The sequence below is a fragment of the Labrus bergylta genome, chromosome 12 (assembly GCF_963930695.1).
Source record: "Labrus bergylta chromosome 12, fLabBer1.1, whole genome shotgun sequence".
Classification (NCBI taxonomy): domain Eukaryota; kingdom Metazoa; phylum Chordata; class Actinopteri; order Labriformes; family Labridae; genus Labrus; species Labrus bergylta.
In genome coordinates, this window is record NC_089206.1 from 26,791,634 (window position 1) to 26,804,589 (window position 12,956).

At 38.8% G+C, this 12,956-nt stretch overlaps 1 protein-coding gene across 1 annotated transcript in view; it reads right to left on the bottom strand.

The window, feature by feature from the left end:
- celsr3 (cadherin, EGF LAG seven-pass G-type receptor 3) overlaps window positions 1-12,956 on the bottom strand; it is a 103,033-nt gene that overhangs the window by 60,686 nt on the left and 29,391 nt on the right. Inside the window, exon 3 of the mRNA XM_065961384.1 lies at window positions 10,916-11,204. Within this exon, the coding sequence (XP_065817456.1) occupies window positions 10,916-11,204 (289 nt within the window). The remainder of the gene's footprint in view (window positions 1-10,915; window positions 11,205-12,956) is intronic.

Below are 12,956 nucleotides of genomic sequence, written 5' to 3' on the forward strand. Positions count from 1 at the left end.
TCACTCACACGCTCTCTAACATATCACAATTTCACTGCCTTTGTCAGTAGCGCCTATTCAACCATGCAGACCCTCTCATTAATATTGAAATAAATAAATAGACATTAATACTCATGAATTATGCGTGTGCAGAGACTTTAACACACACCCACCTACAAATTCACATACTGGGTCATTGTGCACACCCATTTGCTCACAGGTTGACAGACTGAAAGGAAGTTGACAAACGATGAAACAAAGAGGGAAAAAAAATACTCCTCTGCATGCAGAGTCTAAAAAGTGAGAACTGCAGACAAGAACAAACAACACACTCACACAAAGCTGGCACAGACACACACGAGTTAAAGTACAGCAGAGCAGACATGATCTCAGTCTGACTCAACGACAGTCTTTTTATTCTTGCCTTGCCCAGACGGTGTGGAGGCGCCCACTTCAGTAAGGCACATGCGCTGATTGACAGTACACACGTACACACACACACAGGCACACACACACGCACGCGCGCACACACACGCACGCACGCACGCACGCACGCACGCACGCACGCACGCACGCACGCACGCACACAGAACTGGATGGAGAGTCATTTAAGGTATACTGTATGGTTCCTCATTCTTCTAAGCTTAATGACTGAGGTGGACACAAGGGATACTGAAGAAACAATGAGTGTCCGATTTATTATCTTAATAAAATTCCTGACAAAAAACAAATGTATGCATACCAAAAACACAAACATTGTTTTTAAGGAACATAATAGAAAAAGAAAGGCAAACGAGACACAAGCACACAAACATGACCTGACTTAATCATACGTATGCAAAGAAGCATACTAAAGCTCATTGTGCTAGATTTACCTTTCCTTACAAACTGCACTAAATAATTTTTATTTTCTGCTAGTTTTCGGTTCCTTCCTTCTCCTTTTTGTACAGTTACAGCTACTAGTTGTTAGTAGAATAAAATTTCTTGCACAAGCACGACAATTAAAATGGAAAATATCTGAATAAATATTATCATTTAACTATGGATAAGGCTTTTTTCAAAAATATCATAACCTATGGTCAGATTTGGTGCACTAAGCCAGCCCCATGTACAGAGGGTGTAGTCCTCCAAGCAGACGGCCCGGGTTCAAATCTGACCTGCGGCTCCTTTGCCACATGTCATTCCCCATTCTCTCTCTCCCTGATTTCTGACTCTTTCCACTGTCCTGTCTTTAACAGCATACAAAACCCAAAAAAAAGAACAAAGAAATAGTTATTCACCATGAAGCATGTGGATGACCTGAATGACGGGCAACTTTTATCATTTTTTGCTGAGAACTTATTCTATTTACTTAATATGTCCTTCCTTCCTTCCTCTCCATCTCCTCTCCCCATGTTACTTCCTTTCTTATCTATCTAACCTCCACCTTAAATCTCTAAAAATAAAACGATTGTTGCTCTACTCTTCCTTTCTCGTTCCTTCCTCCATCTCTTTCCACACCTTGCTTTTTCACTTCTCTTTTCTTCCTCTCTTCCTCCTTTATGCCTGGCTTAATACATTCACACCACCCCTTCATTCACGCAGATGTTTTATTCATCAAAGCCAGTATTATTCAGCCGCCCCTCGGCATCTTAGTTTGCTCCGCCCTACCTCCTACCCCGTCGCCCCCCTCCTTCAACCCAACACATGCTACATCCCTCGAGGCCAATACACTCCCAGTTGCTTCCTGCTTGTTCTTCTTCTTGTCTTTCTCTGTGTAGGTCTCTCACCCTCAATCCTTTTTTGGGTTTTCTTTATTTGATTCAACCCCTTCAGCAGTGATAAAGATTTTGAGCTCTGGGTGAAATGAGCCATAAATGTGTTAAGAAGCATTTATCTGTATCGTTGTCACAATGTTAACTGTGATACCTTGTCATCAACTTATTTTACATAATATAAGCCATATAACATGAGAACTGTCTGTGTGTTGTCCTAAATACTCAATTTATCATATCTGTTTATTAGGAAAAACCATCAGCTGTACAGAAAGTGATGCTTTTACCAATTTCTGAATTACTTGCCAGAACACCTCTTCCAGATGACCTAATACCGATGCTTTGACACTTTCTAAGGAAGTATTTCATCGGCCAACTCCACGACAGGTTGTTATATCACATTTAATCAGTTTTACTAATTCAACTGTGAGTTAGCTATATTCAACAAGCTCTCCGCTTTCCACTCCATAAAATGATTAACTCCCCTGTGATATATTACGATATTATTAATAGGAGATGTTTTCTCTTGTGGGAAGCACAGTTGTACTCTTTTAAATCAGCCCTGTGCGTGCACTTTATATATTTGCTAACTTGTTGTTTGCTAATCCCTTACTACTCTCAAGAGCCAGCCTCATCTAAATATTGTCACCTGTGATCAGATAAAAACATGTCAAAGGTAAAATTGCAGAACTCCAGTTTTCAAAATGTAAATAGTCCTTTTACAGGCTATGTTATAGATACGGACTACTTTCTCCTCAAGCCAAAATTCAAACTACAAGACCCATAATGTGATTATGTCATCAAGTGTATTTGCTGTCACATCCTTAAATACATTGTGTGAGATGCGTCATTTATTTGAGTTGTATTTACAGTTAATATAAGCAGAAATGCTATCAATGCTACGCTACGCTCATGTAGTTGTACCGTTTTTTACCTAATGTTTACTGGTCGACTCAGTACTTTGAAAGGACATCTTCAGACAGTTTGTCTCTCTGCAGCACATCTTAAAGAATAAATGCAAAAATTATAACTAAACAAAAATATAACCCAGGATATACCTTTACATCAAAAGTACATCAAAAGATTCTGAACTTAACATACTCAACGTGGGACCATATCAGCGTGATGCAGTAAATTTATTTAGCTCTTTCCTTATTAACTTTTAGTTGAACTTCTTATACTTCTCATACCCCCCTCCCCCCCTCCTCCCCACACACACTCCCCCTCCCTCTCTCTCCTTCCTCCACTGACTTAACATCTTCTATGTTCTGCCTTCAGGCATCTTTTCTTGTTCTCTGCTCTCTGTGCATGAAGATGTCACTCTGTGTGTACTATTACATTTTTACTTCAATTTGCTTACTTTTTGTGTTCGAGGCGTTTTTCTTTCTCCACTTCCATGAAACCATCTACCTTTCTTTACTACTATTAATTTATTTTTTTCTCTCTTTACATCTGTTTCGCATGTTTTTGTGGTCCATCTCCAAAAATGTTCATTTTCATCATTATATTTTTACCCATTACATTTTACTGTCAAACTATGATTACACAGTTCCAGTATTTCAATGGATGAAGTCAGTCTCTGGTGAAAGTTATGATCACTGTCTACGATTATGAATGGTCAAAGGTTCTACTGTTTTCCTGTGTGACACAGCTAAAAGTATTGGTTATCCAATCTATCAATATTACTCATCAGAGGATAAAACGCTTCTCAAATAAATCAAATAAATAAAAAAGGTTCCTTTCATGTATAACAAAATACACAGCTGTGTATGTTTTATCAGAGGTGGAGAGAGACGGAGCAGGGTGAGGAGGGACAGACAGTGAAAGGCTCTACAGAAGAAATGTATAAAATTAATTTAACAAAACATAAACTATCATCTTATCCTATATCTTGCTTTTAAATATGTCAATATATCTAAAAAAACATGATACATTGCCCAGCCCAAGTAGTAAATATGTGTAGGAAATAATGCACTGTTCCCCAAATAGCTGAAGACCATCTAACACACTGTGATACCAGGCACAGCATCAACTTTAATTCTCAACATGTCCTGCATATCTACGACACCCCAGGGGGGCCTGAGGTACTTGTATTCGTACATGATTTTCTTTGCTTCTTTCCCTTTCCCTGAACTCTGTTTTCCAACTTATCTCCCCAAAACTAATTGAGTCTCCTCTCTCCTTCCTCTCACAGTGTTTAATGCATTTCTCCCACATGACTCAGCAAATCGCGTCCCCTGCAGTGCATTTTCTCATAGAACATTCACATTTCCAAATTGTGTCTATAACAAATTTGGATGTCTCCATTTACTCTGCTTCATACCCACCTACACCATCTGTTCTCGTTCCAAACTTCAACTTAAAAACTAAGCAGTCTCATTGCTCTAACGGTTTGTACCATTTCATTTTTTCACTCTCCAAAAGGTAATTTATTGTCTTTGTCTATTGCCTTGCTCACTCTCTCTCTTACTCACACACACACACACACACACACACACACACACACACACACACACACACACACACACACAAACACACACACACACACACACACACACACACACACACACACAAACACACACACACACACACGTAATTAAGACAGCGACACACCTTATCCTCTGTTGTCGTATTCTCAGCTTATTTGGTCCTTTCACAAAACACACTCATACAAAACACACTAACACACTCACTCCCTCCCTCTTCTGATGACCTCTAGAGTAACTGTCTGACTTCTCTGAATCAATCCCATAACACTATCTCTTCTTTCTTCTTCCAACCAGACTGGTTTTATACATACAGCACCGAGGCCTCACCACTTCTCTTCCCTCAATTGCACCCGTTTTAAACTGTTCATTTATCTTTTGCCCATCAAATATCTTTTAACCATCTCTGTCAAGATGTACGCTTACATACTCCTATCCTTTTCTCATACTTTGAAAAAGTGATCTTTACTTCACCTTTTAAGAGCTCACACATCATTTTCTGCAAAAATTGTCACCGTCTTATCACCCAAGAGCTTGTGTCTGACTTCACACATTACGTCTCATCATTACCAATTCATTAAGTTTTCATTTGACTCTTTTTGTCCCCCTGATAATGCAGACTTTAAATTACTCCATTCTACAGAACACTGTCCTATTACTTTTGCTGCTGTGTTCTGATTAGTTAAACAATAATCAGCTGTGTAATTCCACTTAAGTGCTTAAGTATACAATACATATTATCAATGAAGGATAATTAATTCATATCTTCATCATTTTAAGTTAAGACTTTGGCTAATTGCATTGGTTAAAAAAAAGGGGGGAAAATGGAAAAATATGTCCACCTCAAAATGTCATTGACTTCTCTTATTCAAAAACACTGAAAAAGAGACAACACTTCATCATTTCCTCATATGGGACTTGTAAGCTGGTAAGTACATAATAAGCTCATACAGGCTTAATAATCGAGTCCAATTTCAGCACTCTGTTCAGTCATTGGTCTGCCAAAGTGCACAAGGGGGAAAATAAAGAACTATTTGCAGGCTGTCCAGTTGGATCCAAGCTCTATCATAAAACTGTAATTTGTGCACTCAGGTACCTTTAAGTTCACACACACCTTCCTGAAACACCTACGTGTTTTTAATACATTAAATCAGCTATGTTTTGAAGGAGAGTGTAGCGGCTGCTGTCCAGGGTGCTGACCCTGAAGCTGTCCTTGGTGCTGTCCAACACTAATGCCAGCTGGATTACTGTGCCTTGACTGATCAGTTTCAAATATGAAAAGGTTTTAGAGAAAAGAACCAGGATGTTTCAGCGTGAAGGTCATTCCCTTTGGTGTTGTGTTTAGTATACTATAGTTGGTTAATTAATTGACTTGTTACGAATGCAAGGAAAGGTCTTATTTAAGTTGTGAAACCTTTGATATTATAAGATTTGCCCGTTTGCTATGTCAGGGATTTTAGGGTTTTGTTTCTTGTAAACAATCTCAGAATTTAATTTCTTTCCGTGTGATTTCTGTTTCTCATTTTCAGATGTCACACTCATTAAAGTGCACTGAGGCTATTTTTCTTGAGCTTATCTTCAATCTCTTTTGTTATAAATGTATATGATGTTACCATTGATTCAGTGGCAGTATATCTTACATCTGTTGTAAGTTGTGATGTCTTGTGTCTCTTTATTTTTTACCTACATGAAGGCCCAAACTAAGCTCCCTTGTGGTTGTAAATAAAGTTTTGTATTTACTTCATCAAAAATGGTTTAGCTCCATATAAATGTCTCCCACATACTTTCTCTGAATTCACTCCTCACTCATTCACCCCATCCCCAAACTAATTCACCCTCACTTCATGCTCCCTTTCTCCCCACTTCTTCATTCTCTCTGTCTTCCTTAAAACCAAACTAATTTAGTCTCAAAGCCCAACCTTCAATCCCATTACAACAGACTAAAACCCACCCCAGCCCCTCACTTCTCTTTCCTTTAGAATCTAACGTTCAAACCACTCACAACTTCTTCATAAGGCTAAATGTTACATATACACCGGCATTATGCCTCACATAGTCTGAGCTACCTTAAGCTCATTTATATCTGTATGTGTGATCTGTTTCCTTTTATCTGCTGGATTACATTTCACAGTATAACATGCATATCCGCTTTATCACATCAAAAATTAATCTCACCTCTGCCTACCGCATTTCTTCTCCGTCTCTCTCCTTTACTCTTCTACTGTTTCTCATCTTTCCCTGAGTGAAGAGCATATTGCTACACCAGACCAATCTATTTCATTTACAGCTGCCCTCTCTCTTCATGTCTCCCCATTTTAACTTATCTCAGACTAATTTAGTCCGCATTTATGCCTTTCTTCCTGAGTCTCCCATTTTCTGTTTCAGTTCTCAGGGCTTATTCCATTTTATCAAACTATTATCTAAATAATGTGCATTTCTCTTTATCACAGCTCAGTCACTGTTCCTTCAGTTTGTGAAAAAAAAAGTCTGATATATTCTCTTTCTGTCTGCTGTTACACAGGGAGCTTCTTTTTTTGCCATGAAGGTATTTTTTTTCAAGGTAAATTAGGGTGCACATTCACATTCACATTCCAGCTTTCCAATGGCAACTGAGCACTAAAGCTCAGAAATGTTGAAATGCCTAGCAAGAAAGAGTGAGGACCCCAGAGCTTCAGCTCAGTTTAGATTCATTAGAGTGAGGAGAGACATCATCAAAGTTTCTTTAAGGGACCATGAAAATAGATGGGTCTGTGTGTGTATAATAATGTAATATAAGTGTTACTTTAATCATTTACCCTAAAGGTATGATTTTAGAATTATATTTAAAGAGCATCAATTTGTAATTTAAGGTCCAAAAGGTATAAGGTCAGAAAAACAAACTAGTGCTTTACAATTCAACGATTGGATGCAGTTCAAACCAGCAAACATGATGGACATCCGCAGGTGAGGTAAAATGCCAAGCAGATAACTTTTGTTCCAAAAGAGAGTGAACCAAAGGTGTCTTTCAACCGCAGCCACAGAATTGGCCTTATTTCTTTTGGACAGGCAGGTGTTAAGCCGTTAGCTTACAGTGTGGATACATGCAGTAATGTACACAGTACATTCTGCTCAGTTTAAATGTTGTTTTTATACGCTGCAACATACAAAACTACCTTTAAGTTCACGGGTGTGAACATTTTCAACAAGTAGGCCCACTCTAGCACCAAAGAGGAATCTGTGTAAACTAGACAGTTTAAACTGGGGTTAACACTCAGGATGGTTTCATATCAGCCCTTGTGTTGAGGCTGAACGATATATGACCCCAGCTGGAACAGTGTCTTGTGCAGTTTTCTACATCTCTGTGGTTGGCCCCATGCAAGCAGTGTTAACCTTCCACACAGCAGGGTTCACTGCCTCATGTTCAAAGATGTTTTTAACCCTCGATCAAAGACTCTTCATTTTCCCAGGGTTAAAAGCGGGTTTCAGAGAAGAGTTAGCCTGAGGTTAGAGGCATCATAGAATACTTTGTGTTTCGGTCTTTGTCTTAGTGGTGAAGAGGTTCAGTCAAACCCTTAAAGAGACAGTACATTTCACACATTCACATGCAAATGTCTGAGTCAGCATTATATTTGAAACCTCTTCTTAATAAATACGTATTTAGTTAAGGCTTAAACTGGTTTTCAGATACTTTTTAGATGCATTCAGTGTTTCAATATATATTATTTTTAATCAGGTTCAGTTGAAGTTGTGTGTCATTAGTTTTTATATTTATTGTACAACAAATTATATAGTTACTATATCACAAATTGTACTCTAATATTTTATAAAATAGTTTTTCTATTACTTGTATTTTCTGATAAAGCACGTCCTACAAAAGAGGATCCCCACCAGCTACCAAACAAAAACTTGTTTGAGGAAACTGATCTACACTCTTCTCCCTTTATGATTCAGATTCTATTTTTTATAAAACATCTGGCCTGTGTGGCCCAAAGAAAAACCCAAACAGTTGTTTATAAATGTAATTTTACTCAGGTTTGCTGGAAGCTGAAAATATTAATCAGTCAATGGAAAAAGAGACTTTCCAGACTCATTTCAAACCCGAGGCTTTACTGCTGCCTGTGAGAGCAATCCATTGAGTTTCATGGAAAAGCAATTCAAAGCTACAGAGAGCATGAGGGGATGGATGAAAGCAGGTTGGATGAAAAAATGGGGAAAAAAAAAAGAACGAGGGAGAGAGCAAACTTGGTTGGGAGATGTCTGGAGATTTCTATGTGTTGCAGAATCAATTCGTCCCTGTTTATTCGTCCTCCTCTTCCTCCTCTTCCTCCCACTAGCCCCAGGCCTTGACAAGACACTGCAACGCCCGACGCCTACGCAGGAGAGGCATAACACCGAGTACCCTGAATCCATCTGATTTCCCTCACTCTATACCCCTCACCTCATGTCCTCAACCTCGCTCTCTTTCATTGCTCTCAGATGTCTCTCGCCCCATTTTCCCCCTGAAGTCCTCCTTCCATGTTATTCTCTCTGAATTCATCCGTCTCCCTCGTGTCTCATATTGCTGTCATACTCATCTACTCTTTGTCATTGCCCTCATCGTTCCTACTCTGCAGATTGTACACTTTCCCTTAACTGTCACATTTTTCACTATTTCTTCTTTTTTTCCCTTCTGTCCAGCATTAAAGTATTCTCTCTTTGCTTCAACTCTTGAGATCAATTATTTACTCTTTAATCGTCTGTCTCCTCTGTCTCTGTCCTCCCCTCCTCACCCTGTGTGAACAGGGATCCTGCAGGTTAACTGCATGTCAAACTGTGCCAGATCGGTCTTATTAAATCTCTGACTGACAGTTAGCCATTTTGAGCTACGTCCAAGTGTGCAATAGATGTCTAGTGAGTCAGAGCTGTTAGATACAGACAGAAATACATTCTAGTAGAGACACATCATTTGTCACTCAAGCTTTGGCCATAGAACTGCCACATTTTATTGTCATTCATGCTTTTGCCATATAACTATCACATTTTTTGGTTTTACCTCAGAAGGGAGGCTGTGGCTTCCATCAGCTAAGCTTGTTTGTGGGTTTATTCATCTTCCACAAAGTTCTAAATGAAAGCCAGATCATCTGCAAAGGTCTCCCCCTCTTTGAAACAAAGAGACCGGGTTATTGAGTTAGTAAAGTCAATTCTATTTTTAGACACAGGATATCAAGAGGGGCTGGATGCCTAGTTTCTGTAACACGTCTTTATATGTTAGATCATGTTAACTTGATCTGTCAACAGTTTCCTTATCTCTAGAGGATAACAGGTTATCACTTTCATTGTCGTTTTTAAGTGCTCCCCAGCTCGTTTCTCTTTCACAGCAGACATTCTTCTCCGTCAGTGGCAGCTTCAACAAAGCTTTGAAGTGGGACGTGGGTGTAAACTACTGTCTGCCCTTTATGTGCCAGCAAAAAAATACACACAAACTCTGGCTATTTCTGCCATGTGAAATGCTGTTCTATCCATCCATATTGATTAGAAATGTTCAAAGTTTGTTTGTATCAAATGTATCACAATCCTTAATAAGATCAATTTCCCAGCTCTCCCAATTTTGACTTTTCTCCTTTTATTGTGTCAAATCTTCCAGACTCCTTTCTATCTTTCTTTCACAGTCTTCCAACCAGTCTTTTCTCTGTCTCTCTCACTCCCTCCCACATCCTTTCTACCATCTTTCTACTTCAATTTTCCCTACACTAATTTCCTCTCTCTCTTCATCTCTCGTTCTGTCTGTCTCTGTGGGAGTTCAGAAAACACTCAGTCTTACTCGTGAAGGAAAGTGATTCTTCTTACCCCCAGCTCCCTTTGATTGCAAATAAAAGGCTATGTGAAATATCCCCCAGACACACACTGACATTCATAAGGTCTATCCTCTCCAATATCCACTCAGTGGCTTGGAAAGGGAAGCAATGCAGCAGTATGTAGGGGCAGAAAGAGAGGGAGACTGAAAGAGGGAGAAATGAGTCTAGTGTATTGGGAAGCAAATAATTAAATGTGTGTGAAAGAGTGAAATTAGTTTGGTGACAGTAAAACAGGGTGAGGAGTCTGTGGTGGCAGCACTGGAGGTATGTGTTTGTGTGCGTCGTATGGTAAAAGACTAAAAAAACAGGTAGAGAGCAGAGGAGGAGGAAGAGGTCCCAGGAGGCAGAGAGAGTGTTTTCTTGTTCAACTCAACATGACAAAAGAGCGAAAACAGAGCAGATCAAAAATGAATTCAGTCTGGGACACAAAGGAGCAACGTCAGTCAGTTTAAGTTTACCAGCGCAAAGTTTAAGACTACACCAAATACCAACAAACACAGAAATGCATTCACTGCATCCCACCCTTTTCTTTCATCTACTATTCATGATGTAAATCTCTTCAGATGTGTGGTCACTTCAGTAGATTCTCACTAACCACAGACATAAAGGTGTATAATATAAAACCTGTCAATAGGTTCATTAAAACAAACTTTTGCCTATCCTTCATATCCAATTGCAAAACTCACAGGACTTCCTCTTAAATTTTCAAAGTTTACCAAGACACCACATGTTCCATCAACCCATGACAGCAGGCATAAAGGTACCCACAATCAGATTATTGCACATAGAGTAAGAAAAACATTAGGAGATTACAAGAACAGGCAAAATATTGGTGTAAATCACCTCAGCTTTGCCACAGTAGCACAATCCCATTCCTACTCACCAGTGAAGTCTTCACGACAGATACAGGTGTACCCTCCTTCTCTGCGGGCGCAGACGCCTCCATTCAGGCAGGGGTTGGAGTAACACAGGTTGATCTCTGTCTCACAGTAGTCCCCTGTGAAGCCTACTGGGCAGCGGCAGCGTAAGCCCGCAATGGGGTGTATGGGCCTGAACAGGATGGAGGGCGAGGAGATGAAGGGGGCGGAGCTGTTGAAGCGCAGTACGGAAATGCACTTCATGTAGTTCTGGCAGGGCTCACGCAGACACACATTGTCATCAAACGGTAGAACCTGGAGGGTTTGGAGAAGAAGAAAAAATGTAAATATTGAATTGCTGTGTTAAGCCTGTAAACCATAAGATACCGCTGTTTGTGTAACAAATGCTTTGCCATTTTCAAGTTTCTGTTGCTCAACTTTTTCATGTGATCAATGTCACAATGTAGAGACAAAATTCATTGCAAGCTCAATTCATTCAATAAACAAAAATACCTCAGCAAAGTACATCACCCTCATTGTCAAGCAATTGTTATCAGAAAATTATACAGTTTATTGAACATATCTAATTAAAAGGCTTTGGCGAATGATGACAAATATCATCAATATTCAGGTGTCTTTTTTTCTAGCCTCTACCGCAAGTAAAACTACAGTTTTCTGATAAAAATAGTTGGAAAAAAAAGTACATTTTAAACTCACTAATTATGCATTATCATTTTCAGATATGATACAATTGAAATAGTCGAGGGAGGTACAAGTACATTTAAATTGTAAAAATACTTGCATGTCTGTTGCCATAAATAATATCTCTTGGCAGCCTCTGAAATTGGAGTGACTTACTTAATTGAGAGGTTAATTAAGATTATTGATTCCACCTGTGCTTGTCCTGCAAGCAGCCTACATGTTACAATGCCAGTGTACAGGAAGTAAACTTGGCTAAGAAGCACTGGTTTGTATTTAATTGTTTGTGGATAACATTATCAGATAAATAATAATAATAATAAATACAGAATTTAAACTTTTACATGTAAGAATTTTTTTTTAATTATTTCAGCTCATTATGTTAAGACTTTTTACTGAATACATCAGTGTGAATTGGCATATAAGGACACCAATAAATCCATGTTATTAGACAGCCAAAGGTTACTGTGACTGATAGAAAATAAATATTTTCAGCTCTCCCTAATCAAAAAAGTGGCTTTTAGTTTCTTAACAGCTAGCATGTTGAACTGCTTTTTAACAATCTGGCATTATCATCTTAGCATCATAGCTAGCCATAGCATCTTACATGCTACGGCTGAACATTAGAAGAGAACGGGCGTTTATTGTCTCCAGGAGATATTTGACATTCCTCTTTGTCGCAGTAAATTTGATGTACTTGTGAAAATCTCTTCAACTTTCGTTCACTCACTGACACGCCACAGTCCAGATGAAAAAGGCTCTGGGTTTAATATATTGATACGGTGAAATATTAGCGAGCAGCTGCAGGGCGTGCTACTTTAATTTGGGTGTTTTTTTGGTTCTGCCCTGACTGAAGCCTCACGGTCTCCAGAGTCTCATTGGTGCAGGCTTCTTGACTCGATTTTTAGAAAATACATTTCAGACTAGTGAAGGTCATCCAATAGTTTATGGTTACAGGTATGTTTAGATTTAAGAAGATACAAGTTGAATTGATATAACAAAGAGTGTCAAGATCACTTCTTTGTAGCGTGACCTTTTTCAGTCTATTTCTTTGTTGAAATTAAAATAGATTACATTTTCTATCCAAACTCTCCATAGAGCTCTCCTGCCTGTGATCTTTCACTTAATGCCAGGTCAGAAACTATTTTAAATGTGTGTACCCTTTCTCTATCCAGGAACACACCCTTGACATTTAAAGGTTTTTTTTGTTGTTTTTTACCAAGGAGTGCACACCACCAGTTTGTTTAAACAGCTCAGATCTTGATGACATCTCCTTGAGGTCTACTCTGAAGGGATTTGTTTTAAGGAATGTTGCATAATTGCATCAATGTCACTCTGAGATTTAATACTTTTTAAATTAGGCTATTT